This window comes from Camelina sativa, chromosome 20 (assembly GCF_000633955.1).
Source record: "Camelina sativa cultivar DH55 chromosome 20, Cs, whole genome shotgun sequence".
Taxonomy (NCBI): domain Eukaryota; kingdom Viridiplantae; phylum Streptophyta; class Magnoliopsida; order Brassicales; family Brassicaceae; genus Camelina; species Camelina sativa.
Window position 1 is genome coordinate 10,624,796 of NC_025704.1, and position 23,824 is coordinate 10,648,619.

The window sequence follows — 23,824 nt, forward strand, 5'->3', positions numbered from 1 at the left end:
TCATCAATATAATTCGTAGTGAATTTGGCTTTGACCTAACAAGTGAACTTAAAATATTTTATATTCCCACCACAAAGTTTATGTCTAGTTAGATCGCTTCTCTCTATATATAACAACAACATTGAAGTTGATCCTATCAACTCAAAACACCACCCCTCAAAAAAAAATATAATAAGAAATGGAGAAAAGCCAAAGATGTAACAAAGACACAACCACCAACATAGGCTTTTGCCTTCTTCCCTCTGAACTCATACAAAACATATTATTTCATCTTTGTATACCCGAGATCATCCGAATGAAACTACTCAACAAGTATGTTTTGACCACAATCTCTGACCGTAGTTTCATCCGACAGCTCAACGACGGATCACAGAGAGACACGTGGATCTTTGTCTACACAAGGCGTTGGCGCCGCGACAACGGTGTGCTTCACGGGTTCTCAGACCGATCCGTACGGTGGTTCAAGATCCCTGTGGCTGAAATACTCGCCGGGGAGATTCGCCCGGGCGAAGATTTATATTTACTAACGGCCAGCGGTAACTTCCTTCTCTTTGCCTCCAATACTCATAGTGGAATCATAGCCGTTGATTTGGTTGGCAAGATCGTTACAAGAATCAGCTCATGTCCGTTAGGTCCACGTGGAACATCGTCTTGGAGGCGATCCGGTATGAAGCTTGTGCCTGATCCATCAAATCCAAGTCATTTCCGGTTTATGTTCGCTGAGATGGTGAATAACCGACCGGTTCTGTTTACTTATCATTCTTACACAGCCACGTGGTATACTAAAGAAGCAGAGGATACAAATAATTTGGCTTTTGAGAAAAACAGTAATGTAATATTCTTAAGCTTATCGAATCGACCTCATGAGAGTACTGTGATGAGCGTTGAAGATGGTTCGATGACGAACCGGTTTCCGAGGATTTTGCGGCCGAGATTAAACCAAAGCGCGATCGGACAATGTCCGTCGAGTGTCGGGTTTAGTAGAAACGATCTAGAGAGTCAACTGTTGCATATACATGGAGATGAATACAAAGTGGTGATTAGATTAGACAGAGTAGATAATTCGAAGATGAATAAAACAATGAAGAGTTTAGAGGTTTGGGAAATAAGCTCAAACGGTGAGAAGTGGGAGTTAGTGTCAAGAGCACCGAGTGAAGTGATCAGCAACAAGCCTTGTGGTGTGATGATGGGTTGCTTGGAGAGGAGATTAGGGGTGATTAGAGTGGCTCTAATGACGAATCATGAGGGTTTATGGAATATAATTTGGTTGGATTATGACAAGCACAAGGATAAGTGGGAGTTGGTCCCACTACCTGATTGTAGATTCTTGCAAGGCTCAAATATGGCCGGGATTAGTTTCTCCTCTGGCCTCACCTTCTGTTTGTAAAGTTTTTATATTAAAAATTTAATGTCGGTATCAATCATACGACCATACGTTTTTTTTTTGGGGGTTTATATCATTGTAGAGGGATTAATAAATGATTCACGAGGGACATTGCATGACTCATGCTTGAGGATTCAAGTCAACCACGGATGCAAAACTCTAGAAAAAAATAATTGAATCACGGGCTTAGAAGAAGATGGTTTCTTTGTTTTTTTTTAGAAAAATAAACTTTCCTTTAGACATTTTGTTATCTTGAAAAGAATACCACAACTTTAGTAATGAAGGTTTTCTCTAAATATTTTCATCACACTCCTACTTTTGAAAATAAGCTTTTTAGAAAGGTTAAGTTTAGAAAAGCTTCTTAAGCCAACTTCTAAAAAGTAGTATAAAAAGATAACAAAACTATATAGTTCGCTAACTTTTAGAATACTATATAGAAATTATAAAGACGTCAAGACGTGACGTTTGTAAAAAAAAAAACGTTTTGATGGTTGAACCTAAGTAATTCTATAAAATGTAATAGATACTAAAAAGCCATAAGAAACAAACAAAACATGTGAATCAGCACAAAGGTGGAGATCCAAGTCAGATTGCGTCCAACCCTCGACGGCACGACCTCAACCTTTCTAGTTTCTGTAGTAAAAAGAGACTTTAAGCTGGCTACGTGGATCGTGTAAGACACTAAAGATAAGTATGCACTATTACGTAGTACACAAACGTTTGCGAAGTGCACGGAGCCTATAGGTCAAAAAGAATGAGAAGGAATAGGAATAAAAAGGAACAATCAGGAAAAGAAAAAATGATAAAACAGGAATGAGTAAGGAAATCTGTTCTTTAATTATCAAATTAGGAACAATTTTCTTCTATGATTCCTAAAAAAAAAAAGGAACAAGTAGGAATAATGTGGGGTCCATATATTATAATTTAGAAAATAAATTACTTCTAAATAGTAACAAAAATAAGGAATAATAAAGAACAACACATTTACTTCCATTAATTTCCTAGAAACTGGTCACCAATTCGACCCGTTTTTATAAGTAAGTCCATGATATAGTGTAGTGTATAAATCTCCCATATGATGAGGTTCTGTGTAGGATTTAGATTTATCAGAAACACTTTACTCCGATCATATTTGCCCCGTGGTCCTAATTATGTTTCGCCTTTGTTGTACGACAGTCATATCATATCGAACAGACCAACCCATGGCAAACGTTTCCTCCGTGCCCTCGGCAAGGCAAAAAGTTTAGTTTATATCTCACAAGAACCAGGATTGTCTGATAAGCTAAGATGCATTGGGTCTAGTTGAAGAAATTCATCTGCTCAAACTTTACCTATAGGTCTCTAGTAGTATATAACTAGCAGATTGTAGCTGTGGTGAGTTTGTTAGTTAGCAGTTAGTGAGGGCTGAAGTTTATAAGACTTGTCTTTGGTTCTGGTGAATTGGAACAAGACAGCGGTTCCATAGGTTTGTTCTTATCATATTCACAACTAGGTGCGGTCCCGTGCGTTGCACGGTTTGTTGTTTGTTGTTTTTTAACATTTTTGTTTTTATAAATTGAATTGTTTTGTCTCATTTTCTTTTTGTTTATTTTATTTGATAATGAACATTCTCTTTTTTATTATTATTACTATTTTTATGTTTTTTTTTTGTATTTTGGAATTCATATTTTTTTATTACCTTTTGTTTTAAATATATTTGCTTACCTTTTTTAAAATGATCAAAGAAGTCAAAACCAGGCTCGTAGTTTGAAATAATTTTATTATTCATGATTGTTTTTTTAGATTGGGATTCAGAACTGGATGTATTGCTTATGTTGTCAAGAGTTTAGATATTACTACTTTTTATGGAAATCTTTGGTAATTTAGTTTGGAAATAGGATTATGGTAGGCTTTAGTTAAGCAATAGATGCTATTAGAGAAAAATAATAATTTTAAAATCTAGGCTAGTTATATATACACTAGTTATTTATAATATGGGCTCATTAAGTGGTAATATGTGGATTTTAAAATATGGACAAAGGACCTGTAAGTTTTAATAGGTTAATTTTGAGAATGTTTGTTTTAGGGACATTAGAGATGGATCTTCAAAAAAAAAAAGTAAGATACATATAATATAGTATCTAAAATTAAAATCTAGAATTAAGCTTTAAAATAATATTTAAATTTTTTTTTAACACATACAACAATAACCAACCAACCAACCAACAAATAATGTATAATATCTAAGATAAAGTGAAAGAGAATCATATATATAAAAGTAGAGTTTCAGTCTCTCCTTATTGGTCCACTTGGCAATGCAATTTTAACAAAAAAAAAATTATATTAAAACACAAATTTAAAAATAATTAATTTTCACATTTAACTCACATAATATAAAACTGAAATCTTTATAGCTTCTCCCTATAAATTATGCATTAACTTTATTTCTCCACTAAGTTGAATTAATCAATTGTATTAAAACAAAACAATAAATTAGAATTGTAACTTTCATTTTTCTAAATGTAATTTTTCATCATTTCTCTTCCTATAAATACTCATTATCTTATTCTCTTAGTCTATCACTCTTTCATTCTCTCATCTTCTTCCACTACTCTCAAATCTCTTTTTTGTTTTGTTTTGTTTTGTTTTGTTTTTTTTTTGTTATTGTTGTTGTATGGGTTATAAAAAATCAAATCAAATATCATTGTAAAAGCTTAGTTTTAGAGTTTGTATGATATGTATATCTTATATATTTATTTAATCTTTTAAAATGTTTATCTCCATTTTCTATTTTATATTAACATCTTATAAGTCATTATTTTCATACTTCCTTACAATATTCACCACACAATAAGATCATAAAGTTGAAATGATCCATATGTAATTATCTATTATGTCTCTGGTTATCTCACATATTCATGTATCATTTTAAATAATTTATAAAGATCAATATAATATTTAAAGATCAATATAATTATCCATTTATCCATTTATAAAGACTATTTTGTTTTGTGATCCAATTGTTAAATCTGCAGAGATCAATATAATATATATTTTTTTTTTATGATTTGAGGTTTTTGAAAACAAAAAGAACATAATTAAACAATTGGTTTTTTGTGTCTTTAATCAAAATAAAAATTATCCAAAAAACAAAACATATTCAACTGGAACTTAAATATAAAAATAAAATATAATTTTAAAAATATCATTTCACTAAATTCTCTAAAGATGAAACCATTAGTATGAAATCTAGCACTATAAATTAAATTGATGAGTAAAAACCAAAAAAATATAAGTTATCCTTGGGATTTTAAAAATTATTGAGATTGAAGAATTCATATAATTTTATAAGAAAACTAATTTAGTTTGTCACTTAAAAAGTAATATTTTTTATTTTGAAATATTATGTGTAAGTGTTGAGTTTATATCAACAAACAACCAAATCATGTGAATTTTGATTCAGCCACTTGGTATTCCTTTTATTTTAGGTTATAAAAAATTAAAATATTTATTTATAATTAAAGACATGTAACTCCATTTAACTCAAATGTAACTCCTATCCAATAATTGTACATTAATTCATTCCTCCTACTAACTTATTATCTTTCAAGAGAAATTATTTTTGGTTAAATTTTAATATTTTTTATTTATTTTGGTTGGCTAAACTTATATTCATATTTTGGTTGGCTAATTTAATATATTTCTCATGTAAAATTATTGTTTATAATATATTTCTCATTTCAAAGTTTAAAGCAATATATCATATATATAAAAGTAAGGTTTTGGTCTCTCCTTATTGGTTGATTTTCATTTAATGTTTTCTAATTTTTTTTTATTTTTTTATTTGCTTTCTAATTGCTTTAAACAATATTTAAGATCCAATAAACACAATACATTTAACTCACACATTAAAATAAAATTATAACTGAAAATAAAATAAATTATGCATTAATCATATTCTACCACTCAATTTTATTCAAACACAATAAATTACTATTGTAACTCCATAGTTCTAAATGTAACTTCCATCATTTCTTATCATATAAATAAGCATTCTCTCAATCTATCATTCTCTCATATTGACATTCTTTTACTATCTCATTTTCACATTCTCTCATTCTCTTCTACAATAACTCAAATCGTTTTTCGTTTTTTTTTTGTTATTTTTGATTTCTTATTTTTGTTGTATGGGTTGTAAAAAAAATGAAATATCATTGTAAATTGTTAATGCTAAATTTTAATTTTAGAGACTACATGATATATATTTTACATTGTTCTTATTTTAAAAGATTTATCTCCTTTATCTAATTTGGATTATTATCTTATAAGTAATCATTCTCTCTTCCTCTCCCACCAATATCAAATGTTGTTATATCTCATATCTTATTATATAAACTTGGGTTTTGAAAGTTTAACAAGATTTTGACACGTGTCAAGTTATTAATCTGAGATTTTGACATTTGTAAAAGTTAATATTTAATAAAAAGAATTTGATTACAACAAAAATAATTAATATTTTTTAAAAAATATTAATAATATAAAAATATAATTATCAAAAATTACAGAATTTATAAAAAATACAATTTTTTTTAATAATTATAAAGATATTTTATTTATCTTATTATATAAAGCTTGATGTCAAAATTACTAATTAACAAGATTGTGACATGTGTCAATTGTATTATTCAGATGTTGACACGTGTCAATTCTAAATTTATTAAAAAAAATAAAATAAAAATGTAAAAATTCAAAACTTACCATAAAAAGATTTTATATCAAAGTAAAATAGAGAAAAAAACCTAATAAATAGAAATTCGAAATTATAATCGTCTCATATTTTTTTCACCAATCAAATAATTTATTCAAAAAGACTGCTATTGTATGAGTATGTAAGATTAACATATGTGTTTTTGTAACTATAAAAATATTAAAGTAAAGAGATATATAATAGGTTATTTAATGTGTTCATAAATAAAATTTGTTGGTTGTAGTAAAGATAAAGAGTATATTTTACAAGTAAAATATTTTTGTGCGTACAAATACATTTTTAGTGGTAATGTAGATAGTATATTTGTAAATGGATATACATTAGTGTATTATAGCAAAAAAGATTGATGTCAAAATTACTTAATCGTCTCATATTTTTTCACCAATCAAATAATTTATTCAAAAAGACTGTTATTGTATAAGTATATAAGATTAACATATGTGTTTTTGTAACTATAAAAATATTAAAGTAAAGAAATATATAATAGGTTATTTAATGTGTTCATAAATAAAATTTGTTGGTTGTAGTAAAGACTAAAGAGTATATTTTACAAGTAAAATATTTTTGTGTGTACAAATACATTTTTAGTGGTAATGTAAATAGTATATTTGTAAATAGATATACATTAGTGTGTTATAGCAAAAAAAAAATACAACTATTTTCTATAACTAAAAGTTTATCTCTTTACTTTTATACATTGTTTTTACTTACGAAAAAAATTAAATATATATTCTTTGTTAAATTTCATTTTATTTTAATAATTTTGAACTCATCTACAACTATTTTCTTTAACTAAAAGTGTATCTATTTACTTTTTTTTCAACCAAACAATAAATTAAAAGGAAATTCTTCAGTTAGTTGTCCAAGCCGGAGGGAAGGGGTTTATTAAAGAAACTTCAGAGATAAGAGAACGCGAAACACATGCAAGATACTCCGCCTTTGTATTTGCTGCACACGGGATCTAGGAGATGAAGAATAGTAGGAAGGACTCCAGCGAGTTAAACTCATCAAGAAGGTTGGAGAAAGACGGGCAATCTTGGACTGCACCATATAGTGAGTAACTCAGCACAATCAGTCTTAAAATGTTGACAAGTGATTCCTACAACACGTATCTGCACCATGGCCCACAACAAATCTTCTAACTCCAAATGCAGGGGGAGAGACTTTGTCTTAGACACGAGGTGAAAAACATGGACATGCAAAGATGGAGATAGAGCTAACAAGACCACCGTAAAAGAAAGCACCTCTTCCCAGGCTAACTTATTGCCCAAAGCCTTAGCAATTATATCATTTGCCTCAATCTCTAAACCTTGAAAAACTTTTTTGTTTATGGCTTTCTAGATTGCCCATAAAATCCATGGTAATTGAAGAAATTGATCAGGATCACCCTTTTGAGAGGCACCTTTCCAGAAAAAAAAATCCAAATTCGATTACACCGACTCATATGTAAAATCCTCTGACGAGACCAGAGTCGGAGATAAATCCCAAACTTCACACAAGCGAGGACATTCAAAGAAAACATGATTAATAGTCTCAACCGCAGAGTCACACCTTTTAAACCAAATGTCACATTGGATACCTCGGTGTATCTATTTACTTTTATAGATAGATTACTAAAATATTTACTTTATATTATTTTAAATTTAATTTTATTTTTAGAAATCTAAACCCGCACATCGGGCGGGTCCTAATCTAGTGTATTATAAGAGTTTGATTCTATATTTTAATTTAGAAAGTAATATATATATATATATATATATATATATATTACATTGTTCTATTTTTTAAAGATTCATCTCCATTATCTAATTTGGATTACCATCTTATAGTAAACATTCTCTCCTCCTCTCCTACCAATATCAAATGTTGTTATATCTCATATGTGTTGTAACTTGTAAGAGTTTGATTCTCTCCTCCTCTCCATTATCTAATTTGGATTACCATCTTATAGTAAACATTCTCTCCTCCTCTCCTACCAATATCAAATGTTGTTATATCTCATATGTGTTGTAACTTGTAAGAGTTTGATTCTATATTTTAATGTAGAAAGTATTATATATATTTAACATTGTATTCAATTTTTATTTTATTTATATAAAAAAAATATTTCTTTTATATTTCTTGTCTTTCTAATCAATTCATAGTTATATTCTCTCAAGAAAGTGCCAACTATACCACAACCCACGCGTTGTGTGGGAAAGCACCTAGTGAGAGAATGAAAATTGAGTATTTATAGGATGGGAAGTAATGAGAGCTACAGTTTAGAAACAATAAAGTATGAGAGTTAATTCTAATTTATTGTGTGTTGAATAAAATTGAATAGAGAAATAAATTTAATGCAAATTTATTCTATTTCAGTTTTAATATTAAAGTGTGAGTTAAATGTATATGATTAAATATGTTTTATTTATGTTTTGATTGAAATTTATTTTATTTTATTTTAGATTTATATTAAAGTGTGAGTTAAATTTATACTATTAAAACTGTTTTATGTGTGGTTTAATTGGAAATAATTTTATCAATTTTATATTTAAGTGTGAGTTAAATTTATATGATTGAATGTATTTTATTTGTGGTTTCATTAGAAATAGTTTTTTAGTTTCATATGACAAAATGTGTTTTTTTATGGTTTAAATGGAAATATTTTTTTATTTTATTTCAGTTGTAATATTAAAGTGTGAGTTGAATGTATATGATTAGATGTGTTTTATTTATCGTTTTGATCAAACCTTTTTAGCTTTATATTAAAAGGTTAGTTAAATTTAAATGATTGAATGTGTTTTATTTGTGGTTTAATTGGAAATGATTTTTCAGTTTTATATTAAATTGTGAGTTAATGTATAAGATAAAATGTGTTTTACTTATGGTTTAATTGATTTTTTTTAGTTTTCTATTAAAATTTAATTTTAAAGTGTATGATTAAATGTCTCATTTTGGATTAATTGAAGATATATTTTTTTTAGTTTTACATTTAGAGTGTGAGTTATATTTATTTGATTAAATATGTTTTATTGGTAGTTTAGTTAAATTTTTGGTGAATAAGTTTTTTGGACAGGTGTCAGTTTTACAATAGCTACATGTCAAGTTGTGGAAGAAAGTTTTAAGAAGTATCATACTTTATTATATAAGAAATTTTAATTTTAAAGTATATGATTAAATGTCTTATTTGTGGATTAATTGAAATTATATATTTTTAGTTTTATATTGGAAGTGAGAGTTATATGTATTTGATTAAATATGTTTTATTGGTAGTTTAGTTAAAATTTTGGTGAATAATTTTTTTTGGACATGTGTGAGTTTTACATTAGTCATATGTTAAGCTGTGGAAGAATGAAGATGTTGAGATTCTCTTTGACTCTGCTGATTCAAAATCTCGCACAATTGAACATACAAGGGGGAAAGGGTGGGGAAGAGAGAGACGATGAACAGAAAAAGTCGGAATTCAAAGATTCCGTCGGTTTTTTTTGAGAAGTCGACAAAATTCTGTGGCCCATTAATGATTTACAGTCCATTATCAATTGGCTTAACAATAAGATAAAACATTATATTAAAAAAAAATAGAAAATCCAGAAGTGCCACGTGGCAAATAGATAGAGCTTCTTAGAGGGTGTAACCTTACTTTATTATATTAGATGTGTTGTGATATTAACAATGTTTGATTCCTCCTTGTTTAGAGCTTGATTATATAACAAGATACCGGCCGATATGGTCGTAAACGCAATCTTGTTATGGTGGATGGAGAAAGAGAAGTTAGTGGCCTTTCATTTTTAATTAAATTTGTTAAATTTTCTCCTAACTTCTCTGTCAAATCTTAACTAATTAACAAAATAATTAACAAATCTCCCATTAACTATTATCATTCACTTTACCCCTTCCCAACTAAGGATAAGTAAGTTAGTAAAAAAGACACCCCAAAATGTCAAAAAGTCCACCATCAAATATAATTGCGTTTTCTGCAAACGTTTTTGATAAAGTGGGTTTTTAGGTAAATCACCCTTTTATTCAATAAAATTTATCACATAAATTCCAGAGAAATATAAGGAAAGAACGAAATGCTGACAGATTTTAAAAGGAGGCAGAGATGATACCTTTAACCTGAAAACAGCATCCACGGCCATTTCTGCAAAATGTACCCTGTCATGGGAAAGAATTTTGGACCATAACGTAGTCATCGCAATCTTCAACAAGTCTGACCTAAACTTTTCTGCATTAACACAAAGCACAATAATGTAATAATAGTATGATTTTCCAAGTTAACAGGAAGGAACTGCTTCAATACAACATCGAAACCATCACACAAACAAGAGAATGTGATACTTATACCAATAATAACAAAGTCTAACCATCTCTATAGTGATTACCTGCATTGTCCTTATTATCAATTACTCTTTTAAGTATTAAGTAAAGCATTGCGAGCAGTGCCGTGCTCACACTTATAAGGCCTAGGGCAATTTTTTATTTTTAAATACTTTTGTATATTTATTAGTAAATGATTTTAATATAAAATAAAATAAATTGTTAATAACAAAACCAATAATTCGAAAATAAAAATTAAAATCATTTTTTTAACTCACAATGTTCTATAGTAATTATCCACATGTACTACTTTTAATTATTCTTTGTTTAAATACTTTTTTTTTTACTTATGTTGTTATATATTAGTAAGGAGTTTATTTTCAAGATAAGAAAATCTCGATAAAACTTAAAAGTATTTTTAAAACTATACAATTTCTAATGAAAAGTTTCCATTATTAAACACATATTATATTAAGTTAAGTAAATATAAGCTTACTTTTTATATAAAATGTGGCCTATAATTTTAGTATTTTTTTGGTGGCTTGGGGCATTTGCCCTTTTTGCCTAAGGGTAAACATGACTCTGATTGCGAGCACATTCCGAAGCCATTTTGTAACCTAAAGAATCCAGAAAATAAAAAAGATTAGACATCATTGTCATAATCAAACATGGAGAATTGGAGATGATACAACATTGGCATATTTACACTTAAAAGAGCGAGAAGCCAACCTTCTAGGACCGTCATAGAGCAAATTTTTCGAAGCAAGAAGCTTTTCAGCTTCCCTCAGATGCTTGCCGGCCAAGACAAGAGCAGAAGTAATCTTGGAGACATCTGAATCATCCTTGACTTCTTCCTTGGCATCTGAATCCAAGAGTAGTTTTGTGACATGCTGCACATATAGAAGTGCGTCATGCCACAAAAATATTATTTTGGAGAAAGAAGAACAAGAGCTTTATCATATAGTTTATTTGCTTCATCAAGGACATTGTCACATTGTGATCGGGATCTAGCAGCCATGCACATTCGGTAGTGGAAATACACTTCTTCTAGTTGCTTATGACGAGAATCTGAGTTTAATAATATCATAAATTAATATTTATGTAATTTATATATATATATGATATAATAATGTACGCTTTTAAATTATGAATCTTCTCCTAAAACTCATATCTATAAAACAATTGTTATGTTATATTTTCAAACTATGATGATATAAAATACTCTATAACAAGTCATTAAAATAGCTAACTTTTTAATTTTAAAAAGTCTTCAATTTTTAGATATGCATTATTTATATTTTTAGTTTTATAGGCTATAAAAATACGGAATTGATATTATTATTCAAATCCCATTGTGATCCACTTTTGACTTTCATGCAGATTTTGTTGTGGTATACTTTTTTAGTCGATCACAAAGAGTTTTGTACTCAGCTGAGTTACAAAAAGTGCTAATAGTGTACTAAAAGTGCGTTGAAAATATTCATTTAATTCAAAGCTATTTACATATATTGTTACCAAATAAAATAATTCTAATTTTAAAAATATATGTTAGGATTAATGTTATTTACAATTTTAGAAATTGTTAACTAATTTTAGAATAGACATATTTTGTTTGAATGCTTTGTCTGAAGTTTAAGATGCCACATAATATAACTAAACGACGTCGTTTCAATTATTTTTAAAAAAACACAAAAACCTGAGAAAAAGATAGATAATTATATTAGTATTGTTAATATGATATATGATATAAAAATGTATCTAATAAATGAAATGAAATATATTTAATATGCAAATTAATATATTTAAGATATAATGACAAAAAAATCTAGTCTAAGATAAAATAAAATAAATATACAAACAAAATTTTATTAAAAGTATTAAATTAACCTAAAAATATAGATATATTATAGTATTGATGAAAAGACTCTTTTGATTTTTTATCAATGGACACACTCCTACTTATGAAATTAAGCTTTTAGAAAGGTTAATTTTAAAAAAGCTTCTTAAGACAACTTCTAGAACGCTAGATTATAAAGACGTAAAGACGTTACGTTTTAAAAAGAAAATACGTTAGCCTATAGGTCAAAGTGTCGATATGATATGATTAACAATTGAAAAAATCTCGTATAAACGTACCAATAGGAATGTCAATTGGGCTGTCCATGTCCAAATGGGCATGTCCAATTGGACACATACAGGTTCATCATAAACTCATAAATTCAACACATATCAAGTCATTGACATAAGTTTATACTAACTATTAAGTTCATACAAAACTCATAAATTCATCATAGAACTCATAATTGAAACAAAATTTACTAAAGTTGATCATAAAAATCATAATTGAAGAAAAAAAATTTCCCCCAAATTTAGAATCCATAATTTTTAAGGCTTATTGGACAACCATGTCCAGATGAGTTTGGACCATTTATTAACGGGCTAAATTGGTTTCGAGTCCATTTGACCGCTTCAAATTTGGTCATGATCATAACCGGTCCAATTTAATTTGGACATGGGCAGCCCATGGTCTCTAAGACCAATTGACATCCCTACCAATTAGGCTATAACTCTCATTTTTCTTATCAGTTGTGAGTTTGGTATGTGTGCTCGTTCTCGACACAAGCAAATTTAATAGGTAGAAGTACTCATCTTGAAAAGCTAGCTTGTTAGGAGAGGATGGTCACTCTTACTGATTTGAATACATGCTTTTACCGCTAGACTACTAGCAACTTTAGATGTTTGAACAGTTGAACGCATGAGACTATATCCAACTACTAATCTGCAGGCAAACATTATCCATTCCTTTGCCTGCAGACTCGTATAGGAGATGGATCTCTTACTCTTCTCCCACAAAAGCATCAAAACAAAATAACAACACAACACCATCTTTTGCGCATCACTAAAAACATTGTAACACAGAGAACAGAAACTGATTTTGTATTGATGGATAAAGAAGATGAGGGGAGACAGGGTTTACAAAATGTAATACTATATAGAGGTCAGAAACCAGGAAAAGTGTTCATACTTTTACTAGAAACCTCTGTAAAATGTAAAAAAAATGCTAAGATATTCAGATCCCGAACTCAATTGCTACACACCTGAAACGGGTGCAAAACAAATGGAAACCTCTCTTCATACAACAGAAGCTATCTTCCCCTGATTCAATGGCGTCAACTCTTCATCTTCCTCCCCTTTCTCACTATCCTTCTTGTTGTCCTTCTCGGTGTCCACCGGTTTATCCAAAGCCACAGACTGCTGATAACCAACACCTCCACAGATAGTAAAAAGGAGACAAACCAAACCAACAGGAGTAGCATGCTTATCCCAAATCAAAACATTGATCACAACAGTCAAGAACTTGTTTACAACACCAGTCACTGTAAACGCAGTAGCAGAGATAGCATTCCTAGCAGCAAATCCAAAGTAGCTGATAAGGAAACCAAACACACAGGACAACGCCACAGCTGAAAACGCAACAGGCTCAAACAAATTGCCACCATTCTCATTCACAGCGGCGAAAACCTCGGTGTGTTCGCCAGTGAGAAACCAAAAGATCGGAGCTATCATCAACGACAAGAGATTATTATACAGAACGTATCCCCAAATGTTCAATCCTAGATGCGACACCATATGCTTAATGTAAACCATCTCAGTAGTGATGGTAACGAGATAAGCCAAAGCCCAAGAATAAGCCGTAAGAGTAAAAGCCGAGTCAGTTGCAACATACCCAACAGCACCAGCGAGGATGACGATTAGAGCCAAGAACGTAAGCCTCGAAGGCAAAGGCTGGCTACGAAAGATAGTATCAGCGATCGCGACCAAGAGAGGGGTGAGGGATCGGAAGACGATGAAGGTATCGACATTAGCGTGACGGAGGAGGTTGGTGTTGGTGAAGATTGCGAGGTAGAAGACGATAGCTGCGGGGAGAAACTTCTTAGCAGTCTCCCAGGTGAAAGGATCGTGATGGAGAAACCCTAATTTGCCGAGAAGCCAGACGGCGACGGTGCAGGTTAAGTACTGGAGAGCGGTGAGAAGACCAGGGTAGTTGAAGTAGGTGATTGCGAATTTGTTGATGACGGCGAGGAGGCTGGAGCAGAGTGCGTAGCCGATGACGAGGCTGGTGGTTGTGTATTGTTTGCTTGAATCGAATCGAGAGGAAGACATTGTTGTTGTTTTTTTTTAGGGATTCCAGATCGGAGAAGAGGAAGAAGAGAGGATTTGGGATCTGGATCGGAGTATTGAGAGAGACTAATTGGATTTGGAGGAAGAGGAAGGCGAAGACTTCATAATATTCATAATTCACTCAGTGTCGTACGGGGATGGCAAAAAGAAATTTGCTGTAATCTTTTGTTTTTGAGTCACTTTGAGTTAAATTGTGGTGTTAATTTTGGTCAAATGACCATTAATGGAAGTAATTGATTTGGATTTTTGTTAATTGTGTAAGAGGAATTTGGAGTTTTTAGACATAAACCAGTCAATGCACTTATTAGGCAAATAATTGAGATTCTCTTTCTTTCTTACAACTACTCTTAATATCTTTTTTTCTTATATTTTTTGTTTGATTATATTTCTTTCTTTATAAAACTAAATCATCTCATGATAATATACTATATGATATATATATGTATTATATGTTGAATTTTGAAAAAGATACAATATTTTATAGAAAAATGATTGGTTTTTTTTTGTCGAATATGAAAATGTTATATGATTCTGATTACAAGAAACTATAGGAACTTAAGTATTGTTTAAGTAAGGAGTTACATTTTGCTAAAGCTTTATGTTACAAGTTTTAATAATTACTGACCAAAATTTCAAACGTTATATTTTTTTTGGCGTTTTTCTAATTTAGATTAACGGTATGTGTTGAAACATTTAGTCGAAACCATTACCTAACAAAATAAACATGATTTTCATCACAAGATTTGTTGTTGTTATTGTTGAAACTTCAAAGCTCAAACCATTGACTACAAAAGAAAAGTTACTTTTCCAATCTTTGATCTAATAATAAAAAGATTCATATTTAGAAATGTTTATGCTACAAAATTTTAATCACAAAATTTGTTGTTATTGCTGAAACTTCAAAGTTCAAACCATTGACTAGAAAAGAAAGTTACTTTTCTAATCTTTGATCTAATAATAAAAAGGTTCATATTTAGAAATGTTTATGCTACATATTAGTTAATAAATCTAAACAGACCAAATAAAAGAACGTGTTCAATTAAAGTATAAATAGAATGTGTTTATTTTGTAATTTTAATTGGAAACATCATATATACTACTATATTAATTGGGAAATACAAATATGAAACTAATCTTAAAATGTGTTAAAAATTACATTCAATTGCCATTAAAAAAACTTAATTAAAATTAATTAATTAAAAACAAAAATTGGGGATACATCAAATAAAATAAATTGTAGAAAAGTAAAAAAAAATCTATTAGAATCCAAACTAATTCGTACTTAAAAAAAATTAACAGCTAAAATTTTAAAAATATAATCGAATAAAATCTATAACAGTTCAGTTTAACGGTTTAGATTTTAAAAATTAATAAATAATAGATATAGTATCTTATCATTTTTTTCTTTATTTTTCCCTATTTTTATTTTATTTGTTTGAATTACTCAGTTTCAAAAACGGAGATAGAGGAAGAAAAATAAATAATAGACTTTAGTCATTACATGCAAATGTTTTATTGACAGGTTTTCAATAAACATTTTTAAAATACAAAAAATTATAATATAAGCAAACCGAGTTTTTAATCACAAACCATTATAAATAACAAAATAAATTATTACAAATTTTCATCAAAAAAAGTTTAGTCCACGGTTTTCCGCGGGTTAGTACCTAGTATATGATTATTTTATTTGTTTTGAAAGGTTTTTTTTTTATAGAACATTATACCATAAAATTATATGTTGAATATGACTTATGAAAATAACATCTATTTTTTTTTGTCAACCATTGGGCCACAACAGGCCGGCCCATTAGCCTAATCTCTACATTCGTAGGGAGCGAGACTCGATCTCTGGTGTGATGGTGCCTTGTGCATTAAGGACTTACCTTTGACCACTGCACTAACATCTATTTTATAAGATCTATTATAGTACATCCAGATTTTTACCTCGCGAGTTAAGTTGTGATAAAAAAAATATTAATTTTTGTTTGTTAATTCTATTTGATTTGTTTAAAATTATATATTGTATTTTGATTGTTAATTCTATTACTTAACCCATATTATATCGCATATTAATTTTAAAACTAAATATGCAACATATATTTGTCAAAATCATCTTAACCGAGAAAGCCTACCAAACAATATTATTCCAAATTTTAGTTTAATTTCTCTAAATTCAATATGTGATCTTTAGGAAAAAATCATATTTTTTAGAATTCTTTCATATTATTGATCGTTGCTACAATAAATCAATTCTTTATAATTTTTAATTTCAGTTAAAGTATAATATCTCAAACATTTTTAAATGAATTTTTTAAAGAAAAAAAAAAAGGAGATTCCGTCAGAAGAAACCTGCAAGTTCCAACTAGCGCCGATATGAAGTTCAGCCACCAAAAGACTCTACATGAACTAGCAGGTTTTGGAATAAATAAAAGAAAATTTTCTATTGTCGATTAATTTCCTTTCTTTTTTATTTAAATATAAATCGTGTGTATTTTATTTTTATTTAGGTGAAAATAGCTTGCTTGAGGAGGGTTGCAGAATCTGATCGAAGAAATCAATCTCTCTATCTCTAGTCTCTCCTTTCTTCCTCCTTCGATCTCTCTTTCGATAATTTGTTGCAATCACTTAAACAAAATGGCTGCCGTAGGAGTGGATACGAGGCGTCCTGAGTTAGCGATGGAAGAAACCTGCAACGTCAAGGGAGCCGCCGCAAAACAAGGTGAAGGACTTAAGCAGTACTATCTTCAGCACATCCATGAGCTTCAGCGCCAGCTCCGTCAGAAAACTAACAACCTCAATCGCCTTGAAGCTCAGAGGAATGAGCTTAATTCTCGAGGTTTACTTTTTTTCTTCCTTCCTTCTGTAACCCTAATTCTCCTCAGATTTCGGGTGCTTTCAAATTTCTAAATTGTTTAGGGTTTCCGATCTGGAAGTGGTTGGGTACTGATAAAGCCTTGATTTTTAGTAGCACATAGATATACCCTAATTCAGAATTCTTAAATCTGTTTTGATCCTTTAGCAAAGTATGTGGCTATTAACTGCCAAAAGAGTTGTTTCATGCGAATGTTTCTGTGGAGCATTCTTTCTCCACTCGCTTAACTGAGTATTGACTCGTTGGTTTCGTACTAGTCTTTATAGTTTGTAGTTTAGTTCTAAATCTCAAACCTCTTTTAACACTATTATTCTTTCTAAACTGAACAGTAAGAATGCTCAGAGAAGAGTTGCAGCTGCTTCAAGAACCTGGGTCCTATGTGGGCGAAGTAGTTAAAGTGATGGGAAAAAACAAGGTCTTGGTTAAGGTATAAACTTTTGTTATATAGTATTGTGTCTATGACTTAATTAGCTTTATGCTGTTTCTGTTCTTGTGAACAATAATTCGTGAACTCCCATTTTTCCAGGTTCATCCAGAGGGGAAGTATGTTGTTGATATTGACAAAAGTATAGACATAACGAAAATCACCCCATCAACCAGAGTTGCTCTCCGTAATGATAGCTATGTTCTCCACCTAGTTCTACCAAGTAAAGTAGATCCTCTGGTTAACCTTATGAAAGTTGAGAAGGTTCCAGACTCCACTTATGACATGATTGGTGGTCTTGACCAGCAAATTAAGGAAATTAAGGAGGTAAGTGAAAGAAAAAAACGAAACTAGTAGTCACTGGTTTATTTCTAAGCGTGTCTGTTACTTTATGCTTCTAAGTTTTAATATAATATCTATATTGGTTTATCAGGTCATTGAGCTGCCAATCAAGCATCCTGAATTGTTTGAGTCTCTTGGAATTGCGCAGCCAAAGGTACACACAAATTTCAAAGCTTCTTCTCTTTATTGTGACGATGTTTTAAGTGGATTAGGAATATGATTCTATACCTCTTTTTCTAGGGTGTGTTGTTATATGGTCCACCTGGAACTGGAAAGACACTTTTGGCTCGGGCTGTTGCACATCACACCGACTGTACTTTCATCAGAGTTTCTGGTTCCGAGCTGGTCCAGAAATACATAGGAGAAGGTTCAAGAATGGTCAGAGAACTTTTTGTAATGGCAAGGTTTGTATATGCTAGTCCCTATTTGAAATTTCAGCATGGTAATAGTGGTTGGTTGGAAAATATAGAACAGTTGATAAGATACATCGCCTAACATGTCCACAATTAGTAGCTGAATTGGACATGTGATGTTAAATATAAATTATATAATAAGGAAAGTGTTCTTTGTTGCCACTATTAATATGGTTCTGTCGTGTATACGATCTCTGTGATGAATATCTTCATATAAAGTGTTCTTTGTCATAGTGCCCAGCATTTAGGCTGCAGTAATCTCCTGTGAGGAGCAAACTACAGATAGATGAGATTATTGTGTTGAAAATACTTGTTCCAGTTGACTTACCTTCCTACTTCCGCTGGTTTATGGTTTTCAGGGAGCATGCACCATCAATCATCTTCATGGATGAAATTGATAGTATTGGGTCTGCTCGTATGGAATCTGGAAGTGGAAATGGTGACAGTGAAGTGCAAAGAACTATGCTTGAGCTTCTCAATCAACTTGACGGATTCGAAGCATCAAACAAAATCAAGGTACGTGTTAAGTTTGAAAGGGAAAAAACATGAATCTGAAGGATGAGTCTGTCTTATCGTAGTCTGAATTTGCAGACAAACTTGTTGATTATCTAAATTGACTGTTGCAGGTTTTGATGGCGACAAATCGTATTGATATTCTGGACCAAGCTCTTCTCAGGCCTGGAAGGATTGATAGAAAAATTGAATTCCCTAATCCTAATGGAGAGGTAATGCATGACATTTTATCATTTGCTGCCTACAGAACTCTTGTTTGGGAATGATGTAATTTGAAAGGCTAATGGTGGTAGTCCTACCGATATAGGTTTTACATATTCTGGGATAGGATGCTTGACGAACATGTTTGGCTAATGTATGTTTATAAACTGTGTTGCAGTCACGTTTTGATATCTTGAAGATCCACTCGAGGAAAATGAATTTGATGCGTGGAATCGATCTGAAAAAGATTGCAGAGAAGATGAATGGAGCTTCAGGTGCTGAGCTGAAGGTAAAGTGTTTTCTATTCCTCTGCTTCTCTCTTGCATCTCTCTACAATTTGCATCTCTCTCTAATGTTTTTTGGTTATTATGATCAGGCTGTTTGCACAGAGGCGGGTATGTTTGCACTACGGGAGAGGAGAGTCCATGTGACACAGGAAGACTTTGAGATGGCTGTAGCGAAGGTGATGAAGAAAGACACAGAGAAGAACATGTCTCTGCGTAAGCTCTGGAAGTAGGAATCTCTTTGTTGTGTGTACTCAAAAAGTCAAGGGAAAGCCACAGTTTCATTTCAGACCAGTGAAATTAGGGTTTTATTTTACTTGACAGTCTGTTGTTGGTTCTGTAACTTTTTTTTCGATAACTCGTTAAACGTTTGAAAACAAAGTTTCTACTATCTAAACACTAGTTTATATCTCAATGGTCTTTAAGCATAAACATTCACATTTTAGAGTGTTTTTTTTTTTCCTCCAAATCTGTCATATTCGATTAGTGAGAAGAGCCTATAAAAAACTTGTTAGACTTCCTGCCTGATTTGATGAAAGGCTTGCCCAACGCATACTAGCCAAGTGAAAAATGCATACAACTTGCTATTCCTGGTTAATTCGGTTCGGTTTAGTTCGGTTACCGGTAAAACAGTGTTGGTATAAATATGCTTCGGTTCGGTTGATCAGATTTAATACCCGGTTAAGCTCGGTTCGTTTCGTTGTTTCGATTGTGGTATTTTGCCGACCCCAAAATTTTTCATTTCTTACCCAGAAAGCCAGAAAAAAAAATATTCAATTGAAAGAGGAAAAAAAAAAAAGATGTCTTGTTGGATAATCCAAGTTTCTTTTTCTATATAGTAGGGTTTATTTGTTAACGATCTCGTCCCCCCTCTGTGATCTATCTTTTTGAATCTGATAAGCTTATATAATCGAGAGAGAGAGAGAGAGAGATCTGTTCGATAATTTGCTTCAATCACCGAGGAGATGGCCACCGTAGGAGTGGAGGCGAGGCGTCCTGAGATGGCGATGGAGGAAACCTGCAACGTCAAGGGAGCGGCGGCGGCGAAACAAGGCGAAGGGCTTAAGCAATACTATTTTCAGCACATCCATGAGAACCAGCGTCAGCTCCGCCAAAAGACGATTAACCTTAATCGCGTCGAAGCTCAGAGGAATGAACTCAATTCTAGAGGTCTCCTTCTTTAATCCTAATTTCTTCCGTGAATTTCGTATGGGTTCCTTTGTTAAATTGTTAGATTGGGTTTAGCAAACTCGGATTATGTATTACTAAATTTTTGTGGTGATCCTTTGGATTGAGGGTTTCCGATCTGGAAGTGATTGGATCTGAAACTTCATGGCTGTTAGTATTGTTTACATTGGTGGTTCGGCTATGGCCTTTTTTTGAAATCCTAGTTCTTTAGTGTTCATATTGTCTTCATGATTGAAGCTTTTCTTATTCGTCTTTATAGTATGCAGTTAATTCTAACTTTCAATCCTCGTTGTCGTTTTAAATTGAACAGTACGAATGCTAAGAGAAGAGTTGCAACTGCTTCAAGAACCTGGGTCTTATGTGGGTGAAGTGGTAAAAGTGATGGGAAAAAACAAGGTCTTGGTTAAGGTATGAATATTTATATCCTATTATTTTCGGCTTAGATTGATTTTGAGTTGTTTGCAATCGTATGAACATAGATATAATAATACATAAAACTCCCATGTTTCAGGTTCATCCAGAGGGGAAGTATGTTGTCGATGTTGACAAAAGTATAGACATAACGAAACTCACTCCATCGACGAGAGTTGCTCTACGTAATGATAGCTATGTTCTCCACCTGGTTCTGCCTAGTAAAGTAGATCCGCTGGTTAACCTTATGAAAGTTGAGAAGGTTCCAGACTCCACATATGACATGATTGGTGGTCTTGACCAGCAAATCAAGGAAATAAAAGAGGTATGCCTAGTGAAAGAAAAAACGAAAAAATAGTCAATGGTTTATTGGCTATCCCCTATCTTATTTTCTGCCTTTAAGTTTTATATAATATCTATATCTTTACTGGTTTATCAGGTCATTGAGCTCCCAATCAAACATCCTGAACTGTTTGAGTCTCTTGGAATTGCGCAGCCAAAGGTACACATGAATTTCAAACCGTCTTCTCTTTATTTTGATGATGCTAAGTGGATTAGAAAAAACCTCTAAAGGACACTCTTACACAGCCGCCTCTAATGATTGCATTTCTCTCTCTTTCTAGGGTGTCTTGTTATACGGTCCACCTGGAACTGGGAAGACACTATTGGCTCGGGCTGTGGCACATCACACAGACTGTACTTTCATCAGAGTTTCTGGTTCTGAGCTGGTCCAGAAATACATTGGAGAAGGTTCTAGAATGGTCAGAGAACTTTTTGTGATGGCAAGGTTTGTATATGTTTGTCCCTATTTGATGTTTCAACTATGGTAATTGTGGTTGGTTGGAAAAAATGGAACTGTTGACAAGAAAAATCTTTTACATGTCTGTGCTTTGTAGCTATAGTGGACATGTGCTGTTAAATAAACTGAGTAAAGTGTTTTCTGTTCCTACTATGGATATGGTAACAACATGTAGACGATCTCAATGATGATTATCTTTATAGGGATTTCTCTCAGGATGCCTAGCATTTAGTCCACCGTATAAGTCTTTGTAATGAGAAAAGTACACACAGATGAGATGATTGTGTTGAAAAAATAATTTTTTTCCAGCTGGCTTACCTTCCTAGTACCGCTGGCTTATGTTTTCCAGGGAGCATGCACCATCAATCATCTTCATGGATGAAATCGATAGTATCGGGTCTGCTCGTATGGAATCTGGAAGTGGAAATGGTGACAGTGAGGTCCAAAGGACTATGCTTGAGCTTCTCAATCAACTTGACGGATTCGAAGCATCAAACAAAATCAAGGTACGCGTTAAGTTGTGAAGGAACAAATTGTCATGAAGCTGAAAAGGACAAGTGTGTTTATTCTCTTAATTGACTGTTGCAGGTTTTGATGGCGACAAATCGTATTGATATTCTGGACCAAGCTCTTCTCAGGCCTGGAAGGATTGATAGGAAAATTGAATTCCCTAATCCTAATGGAGAGGTAATGCATGTGATTCATAGAAATACTTTGCTTTATCTCCAATACTCATTGTACCCAAAATGAGGCAGGCGGTTTTGGCTAATGTATATGTTTGTTGCAGTCACGTTTTGATATCTTGAAGATCCACTCGAGGAAAATGAATTTGATGCGTGGTATTGATCTAAAAAAGATTGCAGAGAAGATGAATGGTGCTTCAGGGGCTGAGCTGAAGGTAAAGTGTTTCTATTCCCCTGCTACTCTTTTGCTCTCTCCACGTTTTGCGTCTTATCTAATGATTATGATTACTGCGGTCAGGCTGTGTGCACGGAGGCGGGCATGTTTGCCCTGCGGGAGAGGAGAGTACACGTTACACAGGAAGACTTTGAGATGGCGGTGGCGAAGGTAATGAAGAAAGACACAGAGAAGAACATGTCTCTGCGTAAGCTGTGGAAGTAGGAATTAATCTCGTTGTTGTATGTATACTCTCAACTCAAAGAGAGAGAGAGAGAGAGAGAGAGAGAGAGGAGAGCCACAGAGATTCATATCAGACGTGTGTGATAAAAGAGTTTTTCCTTTACTGTCTGTGGTTCTTTCTGAAACCTTCCTTTTCGGTTGGCTCTTTAAGCTTTCGAGAACAAAGTTATATTATCCTCCCCTACTTTAACACTAGTTTGTAATAGTTAATAACATTATTGTCTTTCAACAAAGCAGTTTGTTTTTCATTAAGACGAGCACACATAAATTTTAAGAAGAAAAAGTTTCTGCAACTCAGTGATATGAGATTAGAAGAGAAACCCACAAAAAATTTGATTCAGTGCTTGATCATCATCATCATCTCCGTTCATTAAACAAAATATTTTTGGGTATCTGACAATAAATTTTCAAATTCTAACACATCTCCAAAAACTATCCGTTATGAACATACTGTACACAAAAACCTTTATTGGTGACAACAAATGCGATAAAGAAATAAATTGATAATCAATGCTAGTATTTATTTTGTCAAAATCGACGTGTCCAGTAACAATAAATTTAAATTTCGAATTTTGGTAAGCTTTACTAAAAAAAAAAAAAAAGGAAAAAAAAAAAAAAAAAAGGAAAA

General features: G+C 31.8%; 4 protein-coding genes across 4 annotated transcripts; 3 read left to right on the forward strand and 1 right to left on the reverse strand.

Annotated features, from left to right (window-relative positions):
- On the forward strand, window positions 37–1,421 carry LOC104770373. Its single transcript, XM_010494785.2, has one exon. The coding sequence runs from the start codon at window positions 179–181 to the stop codon at window positions 1,385–1,387; it is 1,209 nt and encodes a 402-aa protein (XP_010493087.1). The 5' UTR covers window positions 37–178; the 3' UTR covers window positions 1,388–1,421.
- Window positions 13,343–14,811, reverse strand: LOC104770374 (GDP-mannose transporter GONST4-like). The gene has a single exon (XM_010494786.2). The coding sequence runs from the start codon at window positions 14,589–14,591 to the stop codon at window positions 13,560–13,562; it is 1,032 nt and encodes a 343-aa protein (XP_010493088.1). The 5' UTR covers window positions 14,592–14,811; the 3' UTR covers window positions 13,343–13,559.
- LOC104770375 (26S protease regulatory subunit 8 homolog A) lies at window positions 17,117–20,090 on the forward strand. Its single transcript, XM_010494788.1, has 9 exons — window positions 17,117–17,445; window positions 17,811–17,908; window positions 18,008–18,232; window positions 18,339–18,401; window positions 18,488–18,651; window positions 19,020–19,176; window positions 19,287–19,385; window positions 19,553–19,663; window positions 19,751–20,090. Exons 1-9 carry the CDS (start codon window positions 17,244–17,246, stop codon window positions 19,889–19,891), a joined length of 1,260 nt encoding a protein of 419 aa, XP_010493090.1. The 5' UTR covers window positions 17,117–17,243; the 3' UTR covers window positions 19,892–20,090.
- On the forward strand, window positions 20,429–23,444 carry LOC104770376 (26S protease regulatory subunit 8 homolog A). Its single transcript, XM_010494789.2, has 9 exons — window positions 20,429–20,828; window positions 21,157–21,254; window positions 21,358–21,582; window positions 21,697–21,759; window positions 21,881–22,044; window positions 22,406–22,562; window positions 22,645–22,743; window positions 22,844–22,954; window positions 23,038–23,444. Exons 1-9 carry the CDS (start codon window positions 20,624–20,626, stop codon window positions 23,176–23,178), a joined length of 1,263 nt encoding a protein of 420 aa, XP_010493091.1. The 5' UTR covers window positions 20,429–20,623; the 3' UTR covers window positions 23,179–23,444.